Genomic DNA, 17,694 nt, shown 5'->3' with positions numbered 1-17,694 from the left:
TATAGGGTTTTTTAATGAAAGCATAATGCAGCTTTAAATAAAGTATTTACTACCTGTGAGTGCTATAATACAGAATCACAGGGTATTTTCTGATGTCTTTATCAGCTGTTCTCATGCTAGTTTCTTTTGACTTGATCCAAAAATTTATAGTGTGTATTTTGGAAGACACACACGCTTCCCATAATACTAGATGGTTTGAAATAATTTATAAGTAGCCAGAGACACTCAAGTTGGGGAAGAGATTTTTTTTTTTTTTTTTTTTTCATTTAAGGCAGTTAACTTCAGTATTTGGATGTCAGCTCTCCCTTTCTGACGGATTTTTTTTTTTTTCCCCTCACTGTGTAAAATCAGAGTCAAAATAATTTTAGACCAGAATCTGACAGTTTTACCCATATTGAGTAACATCTTCTGAGATTAACTCCTCTTACTTCAACAGAACTGTGTGGGGATTAAAATGCTGTGTGATATGACCAAGATTTTTGGGATCTAGCTTTTACAAAGTAACATCAAATTATCCATCCAGCATATTGATACAGCACCTTTTAGATAATACATTTTAAATGAATTCAGTTGTCACGCTTAGTATTAAAGTCTGACTCTCTGATACTGAAGTTGTTTGACCGCTGAATAACGGTGCGCGGGTAGGAGAGGTACCCGTCTCTGACGGATGTGTGGTCGATGTTGGAGATGAGACAGGGAACCACACACCAGTTCTGTCTCACAGCCCATCCATCTTTTATAGAGCAGGCCGTCAAAAGATGTATCATGCAGGAAGTGGATATTTTCCCAGTAGAACCAGAGCGAGTGTTTTAGGTATGCCATCCAAAGCCAGGGATGACTTGGCCATTAGTGCTAGTTTTGTGCCAAAATTTTAAAAGTTAGACTCTTTGCCAGGTTATAAGTCTCTGAAGCTTTCAATACCAGACATCTTTTATAAATGCAGAGAGGTTGAAGAGCACATCAGCACTGGCCATGGTTATACATAGAATAGATTTCGTTGCATGATACAGATACGCTAAAATTTTTATTGGGGTTAGTTTTTTGCGGGTGGCCCTCCCACCCTATGTGTTTACTCTGCATTTGGAAACTTGCATGTTTTCTGATCCAGCCATGTCTCAGGAAGGTGTTTCCAAACGAGGAATGGCTGGAGGAGTGTCATGGTAAAGCTTAGACAGCTCATGTGTCAGGAATTATTGGCAGAGAAGTGTTCGCATCCAAGTTATAACAGCGCTTCCACCCTGTGATTAGGGAGGGTGGGGTGTGATGTAGCAGAGCTGTGCTTCAGCCAGAGGTACTCAGGAACTATTGCAGTTTAAGCTAGTAACAGGGAAATAATACTACACAAACTTTTCTTTTTCATTGCTTCAATTTTGACATTAAGAATTGAAGTCATGGTCAGGATTATGTTATGCAAAAAATAAAAAAACGTAGCGATACCATTTTATGGCAGCAGGCAAAAAACAAGCTAAAAGAAAAATCTTGAAGAATTTCTGGTTGCATTGTGTGCTCTTTATAGAGCAGAGATAAAAAGGGAATGGGCAGTTGTGGCATTTTTTCAGTGCAAGCTGGCGGGAGATAAAGGTGCCCACTCCACCCTGCCGGTTAGCGTCAGCGGAGATACTGTGCCAGCTCTTCTGGCTGCTTTGGATGAGCAGAGCAGTTGAAGTTTTAGGACATTACTGAAACCCCCAAGGGGTGGGGGGAATACATTAGAGGCCTTTGGCCAGATTTATTCTCCACCCTCCTTAGATGTACCTCCGGAGAGGCAAAACTCAGAATTCAGATGACAGTTCTCATTCATCCCCAGACCAACAGACACGTCCTCAGGATATAAAGACCGTGTTTCTTTCCAACAGGTTTTAGAGCGGTAGTTTAAAATCAAAGCTATAAGGCATTCCAGATGCTCGTTTGTGTGTGGCAGCTATCTTTGTGCTATGCAGAACAGTCGTTGATGCTGTAGTATGAGTCCAAGTTATTTAACTGTCATATTGGGAAATATAACTAAAAACCATACCTCATTTGGAGTGCTGAACAGCCGTGTATGAACGCTACTTCAACTAATATTCCTTCTTTCTTAGTTCCTGCAGAACCGTTATTGTGCAAGTTTGCCGATGGAGGACAGAAAAAGAGACAGAATCAGAATAAATATATACAGAATGGAAGAGCATGGCACAGAGAAGGCGAGGTGAGACTTGTAAGTCCTCCCTTCAAGCTTTAGTGTGGGTGTACAATAATGAATACTTATGAAAATGATAGGCATTGAGACTTCTTGGCTTGGCTCTTTGGCATATTAAAAATGTGCAAGCAACTCTTACCTGACAGTTTGCAACTCTATAAAAAGTACTTAAACTGTATCTTTCTTAAGAGGAAAAAAGGCAAAATGTGAAACACCAAATCCAGCCTCATTAAAGTGAACAATAAAATCTCCTTCAACTTGGTCAGGAATATGTCTGAGATATTTCTCATGTTAACCTGAAACATAACTTTATTTACATGTAGTAAATAATCCTTTGATTTATGCAGCATTGAAATGCACATCTCTTTCATAAGATTAAAATAGTAAACCAATGTTGTGCAGCATTAATTTTTTTTAGTCACAGCTTTTTTAATCTTTAATGTTCAAGATAATAGTTTCATAGGCTTACTGTGGTTAGCAAGCCTAGACACCTCGTTTATAGGAGACAAGAGAATTCAAATGTGTCTTCTGAAAAACAGCACTCCCCATTCATTCTTGTAGTTAATTTATTGTAGGCAACACCCTAACAGAATCGTCTGCGTGCCCTGCCTCCCAAACACACGCGTGTTCTCTTAGCCAGGTACTTCATAGACTGCATTTTGTTCCTCATGCTGGGAACTTGGAAACTTGTATTCATAGCCCGTATCGCTGACTCTCTTCACTATATAGTTCTGTCAATTAACCTTTCCCTAACTTATAGCAACGAACTATTTCAATACAAAATTTCAGTTTAAAATAATACAAATAAAGAAAGAGTAAGAGGAATAATTTACAATAAGAATGAATTTTGTCAACTCTTTCTTTCCACTTTTTTTTTTTTTGTAAGGCTGGAATGACACTCACGTATGATCCGACCACAGCTGCTTTACAAAATGGGTATGTTAAATAACACCACACTAGGAAAAAAAATGTTTGCATTGTGAAAGATGCACAGAACTGACATTTAATAAATGTTTCTGCATTTTCTAGATTTTATCCGTCACCCTACAGTATTACAGCAAACAGAATGATCACTCAGACATCTATTACGCCATATATTGCTTCTCCTGTTTCCACATACCAGGTTTGTATTTAGAACTTAGTAGCCAAAATGGTTCATTGGAGCTTATATTTATTTATAAATTGCTACGTCTGGTTTTCTGAATTCTCCAATAATCCTTCATTTTAATGAAGTGGCCTCTCCATGCTGTACAGCATGAAAATGAAGGCCTTAAAAGCTAAAAGGGTGTTTGAGGAAGCACAGCAATTTAATGAGATATGTGGTGTCTTACAAAACAAAGTCTCTAACTTGTGCTGATGGCTAGGGTATTTGTAGCCACTTCTTCGTTTCATGTATGATTTTTCATTTTCTCTTGGTCAAGTTCTTTGATGTCAATGATGCATCTTTAAAATAATTATTCTTTATTTTAAACCTTCTTGATTTAGTTAAATTCTATTTCAAAGGTATTTCTCCATGCTTTTTTGAACTTTTCTCCAGGTTGCTTCAGTGCAAGAAACAAAACAACACAAAACCCCCAATAATAATGTGTTATGTAGCTGCACTAAGAAGGGTATGGAAACTTGTTTGACATTAGAGAAGGAAATTTGAAAAAGAATTCTGAGTTCAAATTACAGTGGCATTCAAATTCATTGTTTTCATATTAGGAGCAAAGCATTTAATAGCTTAGAACAGTGTTTCTAAACCAAAGGTTACTTTATTTTGAACAATGAATTAAAACATTAAGCATGCACATTTTTTGTTCTTAGAGCCCAGTCCAAAGCTTCCTGAAAAGGAGTTCTGATAGGTGTCATGTTAAGTCGCCCCTAAGGGATATTGACAATTCAATGTGCTGAGAAATTATATGGAACAGTTTTTGTACTTTGATGTAAATCTCTTCAGAATGCTCAATTTTGGGGCATTGTACATTTCAGTTTATAAGCAACTTGCATTTAATGCAACTAGTATGACAGTCTCAGATAAATGCTCAGTAGTTACTACTTGACAGATGCCAATTATCCCAGTGTAGGCTAAATGATCAGCTGTTTTGGCTTTGTACTGTTTAACACATAGACGAAGTAAACATCAGTGATTCAGGTCAGAAATAACCAAAACTAATTAAATTTGGAAAATTCTTACCTCTATATGTCAGGGGCAGGAGAAGAAGCTGTTTACGTTTTAGTGAGAGAGACGTGGTGAGTTTTCTAGCCTACTATGGGTGAAAATGAATATAGAAGGCTGTGTAGAAGGAATATAGAAGGCTAACAGAGGCACTGTGGGCCATTTGGTCATTATTCCCTTACATAAATTTCCACATACCCTCCCATTCCAGGTGAGAAGAATGAGAAAGAATTGTCTAATGTTAGTTTGGAGGTCTAATGCCGCCTTGCGCGAGCAAAGCGTTATGTAGGAGCTAAAACAGTGTACTGCTGGGTAAAGGGCAGCCGGATTAATTTTATGTTAATTTCTGAGGTCACTTATGCAACACAATGTTTGCTCGCAGCCGACAGTGCTAGTACTGCGTTTCTCAGTATATTGAATCACTCTCCTTTGTGCAGTAATATCTCAAAAACTACAGCAAGTTGTTACCCAGAAAAATATTCTAGTCAAATTAGCTGCTATTCGTTATTAAAATATAAATGATTTATCAATACAAGACTGCAAGATATTCAGAATCCAAGTAAAAGTTGGAAGTTGGCATGGAAACATACTTCGTAGGAATATAGTATCGCTTTTCTGGGCTTATTGAGATAGGCAGACTGTAATGGTGTATGTTTCCAAAAATGTTGTTACCAGTATTTCAATATACATGGCATGGAGCTTAAATTATTGTGGATGGAGTTATTAACATCATTATGCTTAAAGTACCACAGTAATAGGAACTGAAAATTAAATTCAGCTGTTCTGTACTGGGGAGGAAGGAGGTTCTTGGCCAGAAGAGTTTCACAGTTTGAGCATTAGTCACATCTTCATTACTGATCACTTCTCACTGAAACCTGCAGCGTTCTGTCATCTACACAATGGGGTGTATCACGAGAGTATGATTTATTTATTTTTTCTTTGAGGCATGGTATAACCTGTTTCTAGATTTATTCGTATTAAAGGTAAACAAGTTTATGGAGTTTTGGCTAGTGTTTGTTTCTGCAACTCGCGTATACCCAAATGACAGTACTAAGCCAGTTGCTATCGTAGTACGAGTGGATTAGCCAAAGCTTTAGTCAGGCTGTACCAGTATTTTTGCCATTCAGCTTTTGCCTGAGGAAAGGGAGGGTTCAAGTGTTTTCCATTTTTTAACTCCTGTTCGCTCTTTTTCTGATTGAAAAAGAAAAAAAAAAAGTTTTTATTTGAAAGCCAATACCAAAAGGAGGGAAGAAATATTTCCATCTTGCAGAAAATACCTCACCTGGATTTTTTTCAAGACTGTCTGTCTACCTGTCCTCTTCACAGGACTCTGGGAATGATGGTAGAGGTTTTTAAGGGGCTTTAAATGTCTGGCAGCAGCGGTGAGTCAGTGTGCGGTGCCGGTCAGAATCCTGCCTTATCCTACACACCTACAGGAGGCGGGGAGGAAATACTGCCATTCTTACCTTCGGTATTTCTTGCAGCACACTTCCTCAAAGAGCTGTCGCAACCAGCTCTTTTTAACTAGGATAAACATATAACCTATCAGTTTACATTTTAGTCTTTTTAATTTACCTTGTCATGCAAAGTTAGGCATCCTGCCTCAATTTAAGTGTTTGGGTAGCTGGTGTTTTTGGAGAGAAAACATGCTAGTTGTCAGAGCAGGAATGCTCCTCAGAACCTTCTCCTCTTCCTCTGCTTTGGGAATAACATACTGCAATGTCTTGGAGAAGAACAATTCTCCTAAATCTTCTCCTTGTTCCTGGAACAAGATTCTAGCAGAATTACTGGTTTCTTTTTCCATTGTGAAAATACAATAATTTATTTTATTCCAATCTCACTAGAAGGCAAATGATGCCATACCTTCTGAGATCCCAATTACTTTTCCCCAAAGGAATTTCAAACACAGAAGATGCCTCCACACAGCAGGAATCTCTATTTAGAACCCTTTTGTTATACTTGATAAAATTTCTGAGACCTACACTAAAAACATAGTATACTGTTCTGAAAGGTGTATGTGGTATATTGTCTCCAAATCTTGTTTCTGATGTACAGGTACAATAAATACACTTTTTGTAGAAATCAGTGTTGCTCTGCAGAGTGACTAATAGCATTAAAAACTGAATAAGTAAGGGAGGGGGCTTTTTAACATGATTTGTTAAATTAGAGAATCACAGAACGGCTCAGGTTGGAAGGGACCCTAAAGATCATCTAGTTCCAACTCCCCTGCCATGGGCAGGGACACCTCCCACTAGACCAGGCTGCTCAAAGCCCCATCCAGCCTGGCCTTGAACACTTCCAGGGATGGGGCAGCCACAGCTTCTCTGGACAACCTGTTCAGTGTCTCACCACCCTCACAGCAAAGAATTTCTTCCTGATGTCCAATCTAAATCTCCCCTCTTTCAGTTTGAAGCTGTTACCCCATGTCCTATCTTCCTGGTAGGGCCCCGTTAGGTACTGGAAGGCCGTTTACTATATCTCTGTTGGAGTATTCAGGAAAAGAATGACTGAAACAAAAAATAAAATACTGATATTTTCTTTTCTAGGTTCAGAGTCCTTCTTGGATGCAGCCTCAGCCATATATAATGCAGCACCCAGTAAGTTTTTCTCCTTCTCTGTTGCATTGTTACTGATTGGATAAACACTTTACGTACTTAAAACAACAATAAATAGGTCAGTTCCCACCCAGTTACTTCCAGAGTTTTGACAATTACATCATGATTAAATCATGGATCAAAATGAAAAGAGAAACTAAGATAGTAACCTGAATTGGGGCTTCATTTTATTAGGAAAAAAAGAAAGTTTCCTTCAGGATATTGAGGTGATAAGGACAATTGGAGTTACCCAGTCAGCATCCTGAGGAAACTTTTTTTATTTTTTTAAATTTAAATGAAAAGCACTTTGCAAATACCAATGTTTTACATACTGTTCACCTAACAGGGGCTGGAATTGAAGATCCGAGGTTTTAGAATGGGTCTAGAATAGGTCAGACTGGATAATTTGTGAGAGACAGATGGAGGTAGTGATATAAGTGACATTATGGGCGCTCACTTGAGAAAACCTGCATAGCTTGTTCTGGCTTCACCGCTCATGAGTAATGATGGTCTCCCCACACTTTGGCTGTGGCATCTGTACCAGACACATTCTAATCTATGCTCTCCCATGATATTTTGCTTCTTATTTTGCTTCTTATCTATGTCATTTGCCAATTAACTACCATTATATCTGAGATTTATTAGGTTTCTTGAGATGAGCATGACAAATAATAACAGGCGCTTTAATATATGCACTCCTGTAGTTAACAAACAAGTCTGTTTCCAGATATAGTACGGATATTGTCTTGACTTTAATTAACCTCTTCATGCAGATTATAGAATGTAAATCTTCTTGGCAGAACATTTTCTTCTTGCGCATGCAGAGAAGGTGATACTGAACCAGAACACCCTCTCACATGCTCAATTGTTGGTCTATTTGTGATTTTTGATGTTGAACACACACACACACAACTAGTTTTAACTTTTCTCTCTACCTACACAGATTTTCATAAAAAAACATCTTGCACATTATGCTGTGAAAGACACAAGTTAATGCGTTACAATGCTGTGAGGTGTATTAGTTTCACAGGTATACAAGGTGAGATTTCACAGTTGAGAATAAAGATCTGGATTCCTGACTTAAGTTCAGTTTTGGCCTGTGTGAAGACTGGTGCCGTCTTGCTCATTTGCTTTGCAGAGGAGCCTGCAGTCTACAGACAGGAAATTCTTTTAGTGTTTGATGTGCCTGTGACTCATTTCATCTACGCTGATCACATGGTTGTTTTTCCAACTCTACCCTGTAGGGTTTTTTCTTTTCTTTTTTCTTTTTAAGGATTAGCTATTGATTCAAAATACTGGCTTTCAGTACAGTGCAATTATTTCTGTTAGTTTTGAGCCTCAGTCAATTTTAATCAACAATTCTGCAAGCATAAGTCATACAAAGTAATTGGAAATGTGTTTTTGTAGAACATGATTTGTAAAATGAAATTTGTTGATAGCCCTCCATTTCAGATAACTCTGAAAACCTCATGAGTGTGCCCTCCATATTTAGCAATCTCAAGTGTTTAAAAATCGTACATATACTTTTTATGAAGTTAACGAAGTAGTACAGGAGTGATAGAAAGGTTGTCACAGTAGCTAGTATTTAGACAAAGAATCAATCTTTTACACAGCATTGCTGACCTGCTCTTCTCAGGTTGTGTGTGCTAATGAGGCCAGCCATTAATTGGGGCAGCTTTGTATTGTGTGAGAACACTGCGTGTGACAGGTAGAATTCCCCTAACACAAGTGTTCCTCCAAAGCCTCCATTCCTAAAGATGAGACAACTGTTTCTTTGTAACGCCTGAAATTCCAAAGGAAGCTTAAGCTAAGTGAATCTATACCTGGTAACGTGTGCAAATTTGTGCTTTAAAGTTAGCATCTGGTTAAACTCATATTTTACGAAGTGTTTTCAGCAGGTGTCTCAAGTGCATTGTACGTCAAGGCAGTTCTTACCCCATTACCAAACTGTGCAAACCACATCTGCTTGAGTACAATTTTTGGAATCCTCCAGACCTGTGTCCTGAGTCGGTGCCTGGGATTAGGGAGAGTCCTTGTGGTACATCCCCTCGAAAGGACAGCCTGTACTTAGACTCTCAAATCAAAAATGTGATTAAAATCTGAGTGTTGCCACAACCCCTTTCTTTCTTTCTGTTTTAATAGGGTGCTGTACTGACTCCCTCCATGGACCACACCATGTCACTACAGCCTGCATCGATGATAAGCCCTCTGACACAGCAGATGAGTCATCTTTCATTAGGCAGTACTGGAACAGTATGTAGCAATTTCATACCAAACAGAACTTACACAAGTAGAAAATACGCTGTATGCATGTGCAACTAACGTGTAGGAAAAAAGTAATCCTTTAAGTAGTCTTTCATCCAACAGAATATTAAGAACTGTCTTCATTTTTTAATCCTATTCAGCAGGTTTTTTTTCAGTCTATTAGCTGATGAAGGAATTGGAAATGAGTAAATAATATAGATCAAAGCAAATGCAAGGAATCCAGGAAGTAACTCCAGAGTTGTATTGAAAAAGAAAAAAATAGTTGGGTTTGCTCTTCAGGAGATCAGAGTTGCAGAAAGTAATACGAAGTGTGGAACAGAAACTAAAGCAGAAGAAGAGTTGCAGGCTAGCTTCTAAACTGAAAGACTCTTCTGAGCAGATAGAATTAAAAAAAAAAGAAAAGATTATGATTGGGATTAATAGAAATGTCCTTTACCTAGTCTTTGAAGTCTAAATTTGAGTTTTCTCAAAACAGGTATCTCACTTTTCTGAAAATCCTATTGATTTTATACAGAAAAGTCTTTCTCTCATATACATTGCTTTAGGGAAACAGTCAATAGCTATTAAACGATATCATGGTAGGTATTTTGAATACTCTTAAAATTACAGTGGGCTTTAGCTCAACTTAATGGACTCTCTGTCTTTCTAGTACATGCCAGCCACAACAGCTATGCAAGGAGCCTACATACCCCAATATACACATGTCCAGACAGCAGCCGTTCCTGTTGAGGTCAGTATATTTTATAAAAGACCAGAGATAAGAGACGTGAATATGATATTAGATTTTTTTTTTTTGCTAGGAAAACTGCTGTTTGAAGCCTAACGTTGTAACTGTGTGTGTACTGTGAATACAATACATATTAAAAAGATAAAGTGTCATTATTCTCAACTAATGTAACTGGTATTATAACAAAGAATGACCTGTACTTGTAGCAGTACAGTACTTGGAGCAGCCATCTGTATGAGCGGAGCTCAGATGAACTTCTGTGTTTTGTAAAACATGACTTCCAATAGGAGCAAGCCAGGGAGTGTATTGTAGTTTTGATCTTTCATTTAGTTTTCCTGTGAGTAAACTTTTCTGCCAACAAGCCATGATTGTAACTTTTTGCGAAGAATCTCAATTTTACCCTGACATCTCAGGGTACCATGCATATTCGCCTAATAGACCCCTCTGCAAGTCCAGTTGAAGAATGTAACTAAATGGTAGACAATAGTTTGTCTACTATTTTTGACTTACCTTACACCCTTTTATAGGTCAGTACGTTTTTAACAGAGGAGCTAGGTAAAGTATGCTGCAGCTCTTTTATTCAGAATGAGGGCTAGACAGTTTCTTCCAGAGTCTGTAAGAAAAAACATGTCATTTCAAAGTCTGTTTGTCCAGAAACTCTAGAACTTGTTTGATTCAGTTTATGCATCTGCCCATGTGGGTGGGAGAAAGACTTTTGGTAATTAGCTGGTTGCGCTGTCTGCCAGAGCACTATCAGCTGAATGAATTCCCTGGTTTCTGGGGATCTGTGTGTGAAGTCGCAACTACAGTTCTTTGTGTTGCCTCTTGCCAATCACACCACAGCACTCAAAGCCATAGTGTTTGTACATGTGGTAAGCAGGTCTCATCCTTGCTGCTCCTCAAAAGGAGAGGGGCAGGATGCTCTTTGGCATTTGCAGGTAGAAAATATACTAGCAGTTATTTGCTCCGTTTCGATATTTATTTCTATAATTTCAAAGGTTTTTTTTAATTATCATCAAAGCAGTTGAAGAAATACAAGGTTTGCATGATCATTTTATTTCTCTATTTGCTGAAATGTAAATCAATGCAAAGTTAACACCTCAGATTTGGAATACCTCACTTGAGCAATGTTAGCGAGACTTCAGATTTGAAGACTGTTAATTGCAGATAATGCTGCCTGATTTTGTGTCTCATGTCCTGCTTCTGCTTTATTTGCAGGAAGCCAGTGGTCAACAACAGGTTACAGTAGAGACGTCCAGTGACCATTCTCCATATACGTATCAGCAAAATAAGTAACTGTGAGGTAGGGGCTCATCCTGTCACATGAAAGATGTGAATTCAAAGATATTTTGTTACATAACTTACAGTACTCTGTATTGAAATATTTTTTTTAGATCATATAAATAATACTCATAATATCTGGGGACAGGCAGTGAAGTTAATTTGAACTTGGCCAGAGTTAGAAGCCAGGAAAGGAAGGACAGGTTCCGGAAGTGAGTTAGTGAATTATGAGTAATAGCATTTTAATCATTTCTCTATAGCATAACTGGATTATGTTGTATTTTAATTTGTTCATCTTGGCAGCATGCTGTATACAAGAATAACAATGAATTAGTGCAAAAATACTAGAATCACGATGCTAAAGGGAACTGTATTTATACATATATTATACACCAGTTCTGGTACCTGTGAGATTTGGAAGCAGTTTTGCGACTGACTTACAGACCACAGGCAGGAGGGTGGTCTGGTAGAGATCGTTGCTGACCCTTTCTCCTCAAGATTTCCCTGCTCACCCTTTATTCTAGGAAAAAGCGGTTTGGTCCAGAATTTTGTCAGTTAATTTTTAATCTACGTCCTAGCTTGTCTCTAATTCCGGAGTTGTTTTACTTTCCTGCTCCGGGTTTCCTCTGGTTTTGTTTGCGTGGCCATTCTTTACTAACCAATCATTAGCTTTACCCAAACTCCACCCATGCAAAATTTTTGCTTTCTGTAGATTGCCATCCTGAAAACGTTATATGCACTAACCATCCTCTTTTCCATCCTTCATGTTTTACAATTCTGGAATTTAGTTGATCCTTGACTCATCTTTTTCTGAGTGCTTTGTAAACCAGGCAACTTGACTGCATAATTTTTTTTAAATCAAATTTTGTAAGACCTCATACTGGAAATTTCTGTTCAGCAGCCATAATTTGCTAGAGGCTGTCTTAGAAGGGTTTTTCTACAGCTCTCACGGCATTTATTAGAGTCTCAAAAATCATAATCAGTTATGTGTGAGGAACTTCTAATTGTGTTATATTCTCCCTAAAATGCGTAGACCTATCAGTAGCACATTCTACCGTTACCTTTGATTTTGCAGGTCAGCTGTGTTATTTGACAACACTGCTCTCATCCCCATTATTGGCAGAACAACTTCTTATATGTTCAAGAATGTAAAGATAGAAATAAACCAATGGGGAAACTTCGCACATTCAACAGATGGCACAGTCTGCATAGCGCAACATGTGACCTGTGTTTATTATTGTAGTCTGGCCGAATGCCGGCATCGAGAGCGAGCCCACATCCTTGATTTGCATCCAGGGCAGGCAGAAAGCAAAGCCACAGTCTCTTCTCTTTACCCATCTCCTAGTGTTAAAATCATGGCTCCTGCATGTTTGCTATGCCGAGGCTATTGGCTGGTGTTAACCACTTCTCAAGGAGTTACTTGTTTTGCCTTAAGTCTTCCCTGTGGGCATGTAAAACCTCCTTACCAAGAGAGATGTGTGGTAGACAGCGAAGCGTAACCCTGCGCGCCATCTCCCCGTCCTGCCTCTCTCTCCCAGCCTGCCAGTATCTTTCCCACGGGCTGGGGCCAGGCAGGAGGAGCAGCCTTTAGTCTCCTGAAAGGATGAGATGTGTTGCCGTTTGAGACACGTTTTATGACGATGACTCTGTGCAGAATACCAAGCTCTGTGAGCAACTCTCTGCGTTTCCTGTAAGCAAATCCTCCACCTATTTTATTCTTCAGAGAAGTACCATTACCTGCATTTATATGCAGTGGGAGCCAGGGAAATCTGTCAGCAATGGCTGTGGCAGGGGGCATGTGGGGAAGGTTAATATTACTCAGCTGATTTCAGCCTCTGAGTATGGCATTTGGTATTTCTGTCCCTGGAACATGCTGGTACTTGTCGTTTTTCAGACAGGTGAAGGGGAGGGGAGTAGTTGACAGTTATTTCTTGCCCTGAATACCCCACATACGGGGAAGACTGCGGTCTCCTAATTGTTGTGGCTTCATTACTATTGTCAGATTGCAACTTCTTTCTAAATGCACATCCAGCACTTTTGGGAATGTCCTATTAAAAGTCAGTATACGTATTGCCATAAATAAGGGGTGAATGACAACTAGCACATTTGCACAAGTGGATGCAGTCAATCAGAAATACACATCATCTTTCCTTTAATGGCTACATTTAATAACTTTATAGCTCCTTTTAAAAATGTTGCTACTATGTGAAAATAGTCAAAGACCCTTGAAAACCCTGTTATCATCATATACGTACCCATAAATGTACAAACTTTAAAATACCAGACTTTGCCCTGCCTAGAGAAATTAAAACATTGTCTAAACTTTTTCTCGTTAGCTGGGTAGTTTTTTAAGCCCATATGGCAATATAAGCCAATATAGTAAATTGAGCACTCTTCCTTCAAATTTGGTGAGCCCTGAATTGCTGTTGAGGATTAACCATTGTGGAGACTCAGTAGCTCTCTCTGTGTTGGCTGTTGGAACTTGTACGTAGTCTCCCTGAGGCTGCACCAAAAGAAAGTTGTGTTCCTTTTCCAGAGATCAAAAGCCTTGGAGATGCCGCAGGAGTAGGCTCATACACGCAACCATTTTTGGTCAATTAAAAGGAAACAACAATAATAATAACAAATAAAAAACCCAACAACAGCAAAGAAGGAAATAGCTTGGAATGCAGTCTCGCCGTTCCCCAGTGGGAGCTCTGCATGCTGAGCAGGTATTAGAGATAGAGGGGGAAAATACAACACAGGCTGTATCCTGGCAGAGCGCCTTATCCTGGGAAGGGCCAAGCACCCTAAGTGATGCCCGTGTTACTTCTCAAGTTTGCACTCAGGTTCACTTAGCCGCCTCACAGCTGTCTGAAATAGGAAATGATTGAGTGTTGCGGCCAGTTATGTGAGAAAAAATCCCTGCAATTGTAACTCTGCTCTAGCTCTGACCTTTCTGTGTTACAGATGTCCAGTGTTGACCAGGCCTGGAGAAGGGTGCAAAGGCTGAAACAATCATGGATTTTACTGATCAATTGTGCTTTAGGAATTATTGACAGTTTTGCACAGGTTCTTGAAAATGTTATTTATAATGAAATCAACTAAAACTATTTTTGCTATAAGTTCTATAAGGTGCATAAGAAAAACCTTAAATTCATCTAGTAGCTGTTCCCATGAACAGGTTTATTTTAGTAAAAAAAAAAATTTTTATCAAGTGTTACGACGCAAAAAAAAAATATTCAAATTTCTGGGTATGCACAGATGACCACGAAGACTTATTCACGTGCATGACAGAATTTGTGTTTTGGTTTATTTTTATTTTGTTTGTTTCTTTTTTTTTTTTCTTTTTCCTTTTTTTTTTATTGTATGAAATGGGTTTTCTGAAGTTTAAAATAGTAAAACATCTAAGATGATGTTCTGTGCTTGCAGTGTGTGAGTGTTGCTTTAGTGCAGTGTTGCAGTTATAGTGTCTGGTCTTTTAGCTTTCTGTTTTTCTTTTAATGTAGTGTGAAGTGTCTTATCCTTTTCTATAAATTCCAATTTGCCTTAAATCTTTCAATGCTGTAGCTGTTTCAGTAAGTAGTCCAAACTAATGGTGTAGAATGCTTTGACCAAATGAGCTGGTCTATTATGCCTTGTAAAACAGCAGCATAGGGCTTTTAAAGGTAGTCAATAAAAATTGCTGAAAATTTGGCTTTTTTAATGTGTAGTAAGTGTTTTTAATGATTTTTCACATAATATGTAAGGTAGTGAAATGCAAGAGGGGAAAAAAATGTTTTGTGTGAAACACATTTTCTGACTGGGGAAATTTTAATAGGATAAATTGTTTGTAAGGCCATATGCCAATAGTTCCCTCTGGTAGTTTGAATGATTTAGGAACTCTGCTGTATGATGCAATGTAAAATCTTTTTTTGCCTTTTTTTCAGAAACTAACTTGATGTTCTAGTTTTAGCATAGGTAGAGTAGGGAGTTTTGGGGTGGGGATATCACCGAATGTTTTTGTCCTTCCTTTATACTAATGATAGTGCTTTAGGATGAGGATTGTGCTGAGACTTAGCAAACAGAAAAGTTGCTATTTTAGCAAAATGGCAAAAGCTAAAGGACTCGTTTTCAAACATACGCTGAGATTTAAGTAGAAGCATAATTGATTGGGTACTAGCTCTCTATAGTAGGTAAATAAAAATAAAAAGACTTGGCACTTTTAAAAGGTAACTTTACCAAAGAACAAAGAGCCAGTAACCAATAATTCTGATTTGTCTCAGCATTACGTCTTCTGTACTCTTTATTTTTGCCGGACCAGTTTGCGGTTAGGAGAATGTGCCTTTTTTGTACATTTGCATTTAGGTTTTATAATTTTAATTGATGTATGGACACAAAAGCATGAAGGAAGACTTGGATCCAAGCAGTGCCACACTTTACATCATCACTACAAGTGTTAAGTGTAAAGAAAACCGATTTTGAAACTATGAAATTCCTGATTCATAAATACACAGTTATTTGTACTTCACATATTAGATAATTCACTGCTACTAAAGCTCTTTATTACAATTGCATATGTTTTAAATCGAATGATAAATTAAGTTGTCTTCCAAAACTGTGTACTTCTCTGGTCAGCTGTATATGATCAGTTATCTACCTCAAAGTTTATTTCCTTTTGTATTGGGACAGGTTGCTGGCCCTCCCTGTTTCCGCAGACCAAATCATCCTAGCTCAGGAGCTAGGGCTAAGCAGTTGTTTCTTTCAAGTATTTTTTAGTTTTTAAATTTTGTGTGAGTATTGGAGTATAGATGTCGGTGACATTTCATAGTTTCAAAAGTAAATTGCTGCTCTGAGAAGTGTAGATTCTAGTGAAATACATAGTCATAAGAGATGTGTTTTTGTTTTTTCTTTTTTTTAAAAAGTTGTGGTATTATTGGTTCTATGCTCCCTGGAATATTACTGCTTTGTAAAAGTCCAGACTTCCTGCAGCACCTTGCCTGTATCTGGTAACTTTCCAAACCTGGATCTCTCACTACTTGATGTTTTTGCGTTAATTGAAACTGCAGTATGATAGCTGTGTTAGAGGGAGGGAAGAGCTGCTGCCGAAATGTCTGAACTAAGTGCCATACTCATTGTCTGGGTAAGATTTGGGAAATTTAACCTCTGTACATAAAGAAATAATCAGTTACTTAAACATCACATAGTAGACAGCCATTAAATTATAAAAAAATTAATTTATGAAGAAAGACCTTTTGTACAGATTGAAAAAAAAAGATTTTCATAGAGATATCTATATGATCAAGAGAGTTAATTTTTTATTTTTGTTTTACTAGTGCCACAAACTTGCCAGTGGTAACTTATTTGTCCGGTTCAAGATAACTCTGTAGTTTTGTTTCCTAGGACTTGTTAAATGCCAAAAGACATTTTTGAACTGTAAATTTGATTAGATTGTTAGCTTTTTTCTGTTTTATTTCTTTGAAAACTTTTGAATAAAAAAGATCCCAAAAAAATGAAAATGCGTTGTCTTCTTCCTTCAGCCCTTCCTTTACTGGGGGAAAACCCAAACAGGTTATGATAAAACCTGTGCAAGTAGTTTGAAGTGCTCGGAGTTGCTTTTTGCTTTAGAGTCTGGGTTTTTCCCTCCTCTAGCTTTTGTTAAAATCAAATTTTAAGTCGTTCAAACCACATTACAAAGTCACGTGTTCTTTCAGACAAAACAGGGAGAGACAGATGAGAAATATATGAAGCTATACCTGATTTGAATGCAAGAACTCCGTTGTTCTGCATGTCAGCCCGCACGGAGAGCTGTGTGTAACCATGCCGGTACACTGTAGTTGTAAGTGCAAGCCAGTCTTCTAGAAGTAAGGGTGTGGAGACGGAGGGTCACTTTGGTAGTTTGGAGTATTGAATTTGCTGCCTAAAAGTCCTTTCGTCTTTCCCGCTGCAGTGGCGTTGGCATTGGCATGCCTGGCTCTGGAGAGCAGAGGTGATACTTCGCTGGAATTAAAAATTATCCCGAGTGTTTGCCTTCCACCTGCAATCTTTGAGCATTTTATTTCTTTAAAGATCATCTCGGATTTTATTATCCTTTTGGCAAGATCACCACTGCTGATGGTGTGTATCAGATGGGGGACTGCTCTGCCCAGAGTAAGGCTTGGAAAAGAAATAGAGTGAAATATCAACTAGTGTGTCTCCTTGGCCAAATGCTTTCCCAATCACACAGTCCTCCACGTAGCTTTGTGTCGATGCGTGTGGCAGGAGAGGGGCTCTGACTTGGTCTTGGGTGCCCGAGGGTGCGCCCAGTGGCAGGGAGCAGTGGCTCACTGGGTGATCCTGTGGGCGCCTGCTTTGGATGGGCAAAGGGGAGGCTCGCTCGGCGCAGGCTGTGCTGCCCTGGAGAGCCCTCTGCCCCATGGGAGACTGTCCTTTACATTACACACCTGGTTTTGACATACGGCCAGGACTGGGCCAGGCCAGGCAGGTGCTGGCTGGGTGCCCTGGGGTCACCCTGCAGGCAATGCACAGCCCGAGC

General features: G+C 38.7%; 1 protein-coding gene across 5 annotated transcripts in view; it reads left to right on the top strand.

The window, feature by feature from the left end:
- RBMS1 (RNA binding motif single stranded interacting protein 1) overlaps positions 1-16,630 on the top strand; it is a 149,484-nt gene extending 132,854 nt beyond the window's left edge. Inside the window, exons 7-14 of one of the 5 annotated variants that reach the window (XM_063340626.1) lie at positions 2,079-2,194; positions 3,063-3,112; positions 3,206-3,299; positions 6,881-6,931; positions 9,071-9,181; positions 9,843-9,923; positions 11,139-11,223; positions 14,151-16,630. In XM_063340626.1, the coding sequence (XP_063196696.1) occupies positions 2,079-2,194; positions 3,063-3,112; positions 3,206-3,299; positions 6,881-6,931; positions 9,071-9,181; positions 9,843-9,923; positions 11,139-11,216 (581 nt within the window). In that variant the 3' untranslated portion in view covers positions 11,217-11,223; positions 14,151-16,630. The remainder of the gene's footprint in view (positions 1-2,078; positions 2,195-3,062; positions 3,113-3,205; positions 3,300-6,880; positions 6,932-9,070; positions 9,182-9,842; positions 9,924-11,138; positions 11,224-14,150) is intronic. The other 4 variants (XM_063340625.1, XM_063340627.1, XM_063340630.1 and 1 more) reach the window with 4 other exon arrangements.
- The last annotated feature ends 1,064 nt before the right edge of the window (positions 16,631-17,694 follow it).

Source organism: Chroicocephalus ridibundus, chromosome 7 (assembly GCF_963924245.1).
Source record: "Chroicocephalus ridibundus chromosome 7, bChrRid1.1, whole genome shotgun sequence".
In the NCBI taxonomy this organism is placed as follows: Eukaryota; Metazoa; Chordata; class Aves; order Charadriiformes; family Laridae; genus Chroicocephalus; species Chroicocephalus ridibundus.
This window is presented reverse-complemented; position numbering and strand designations above follow the sequence as displayed.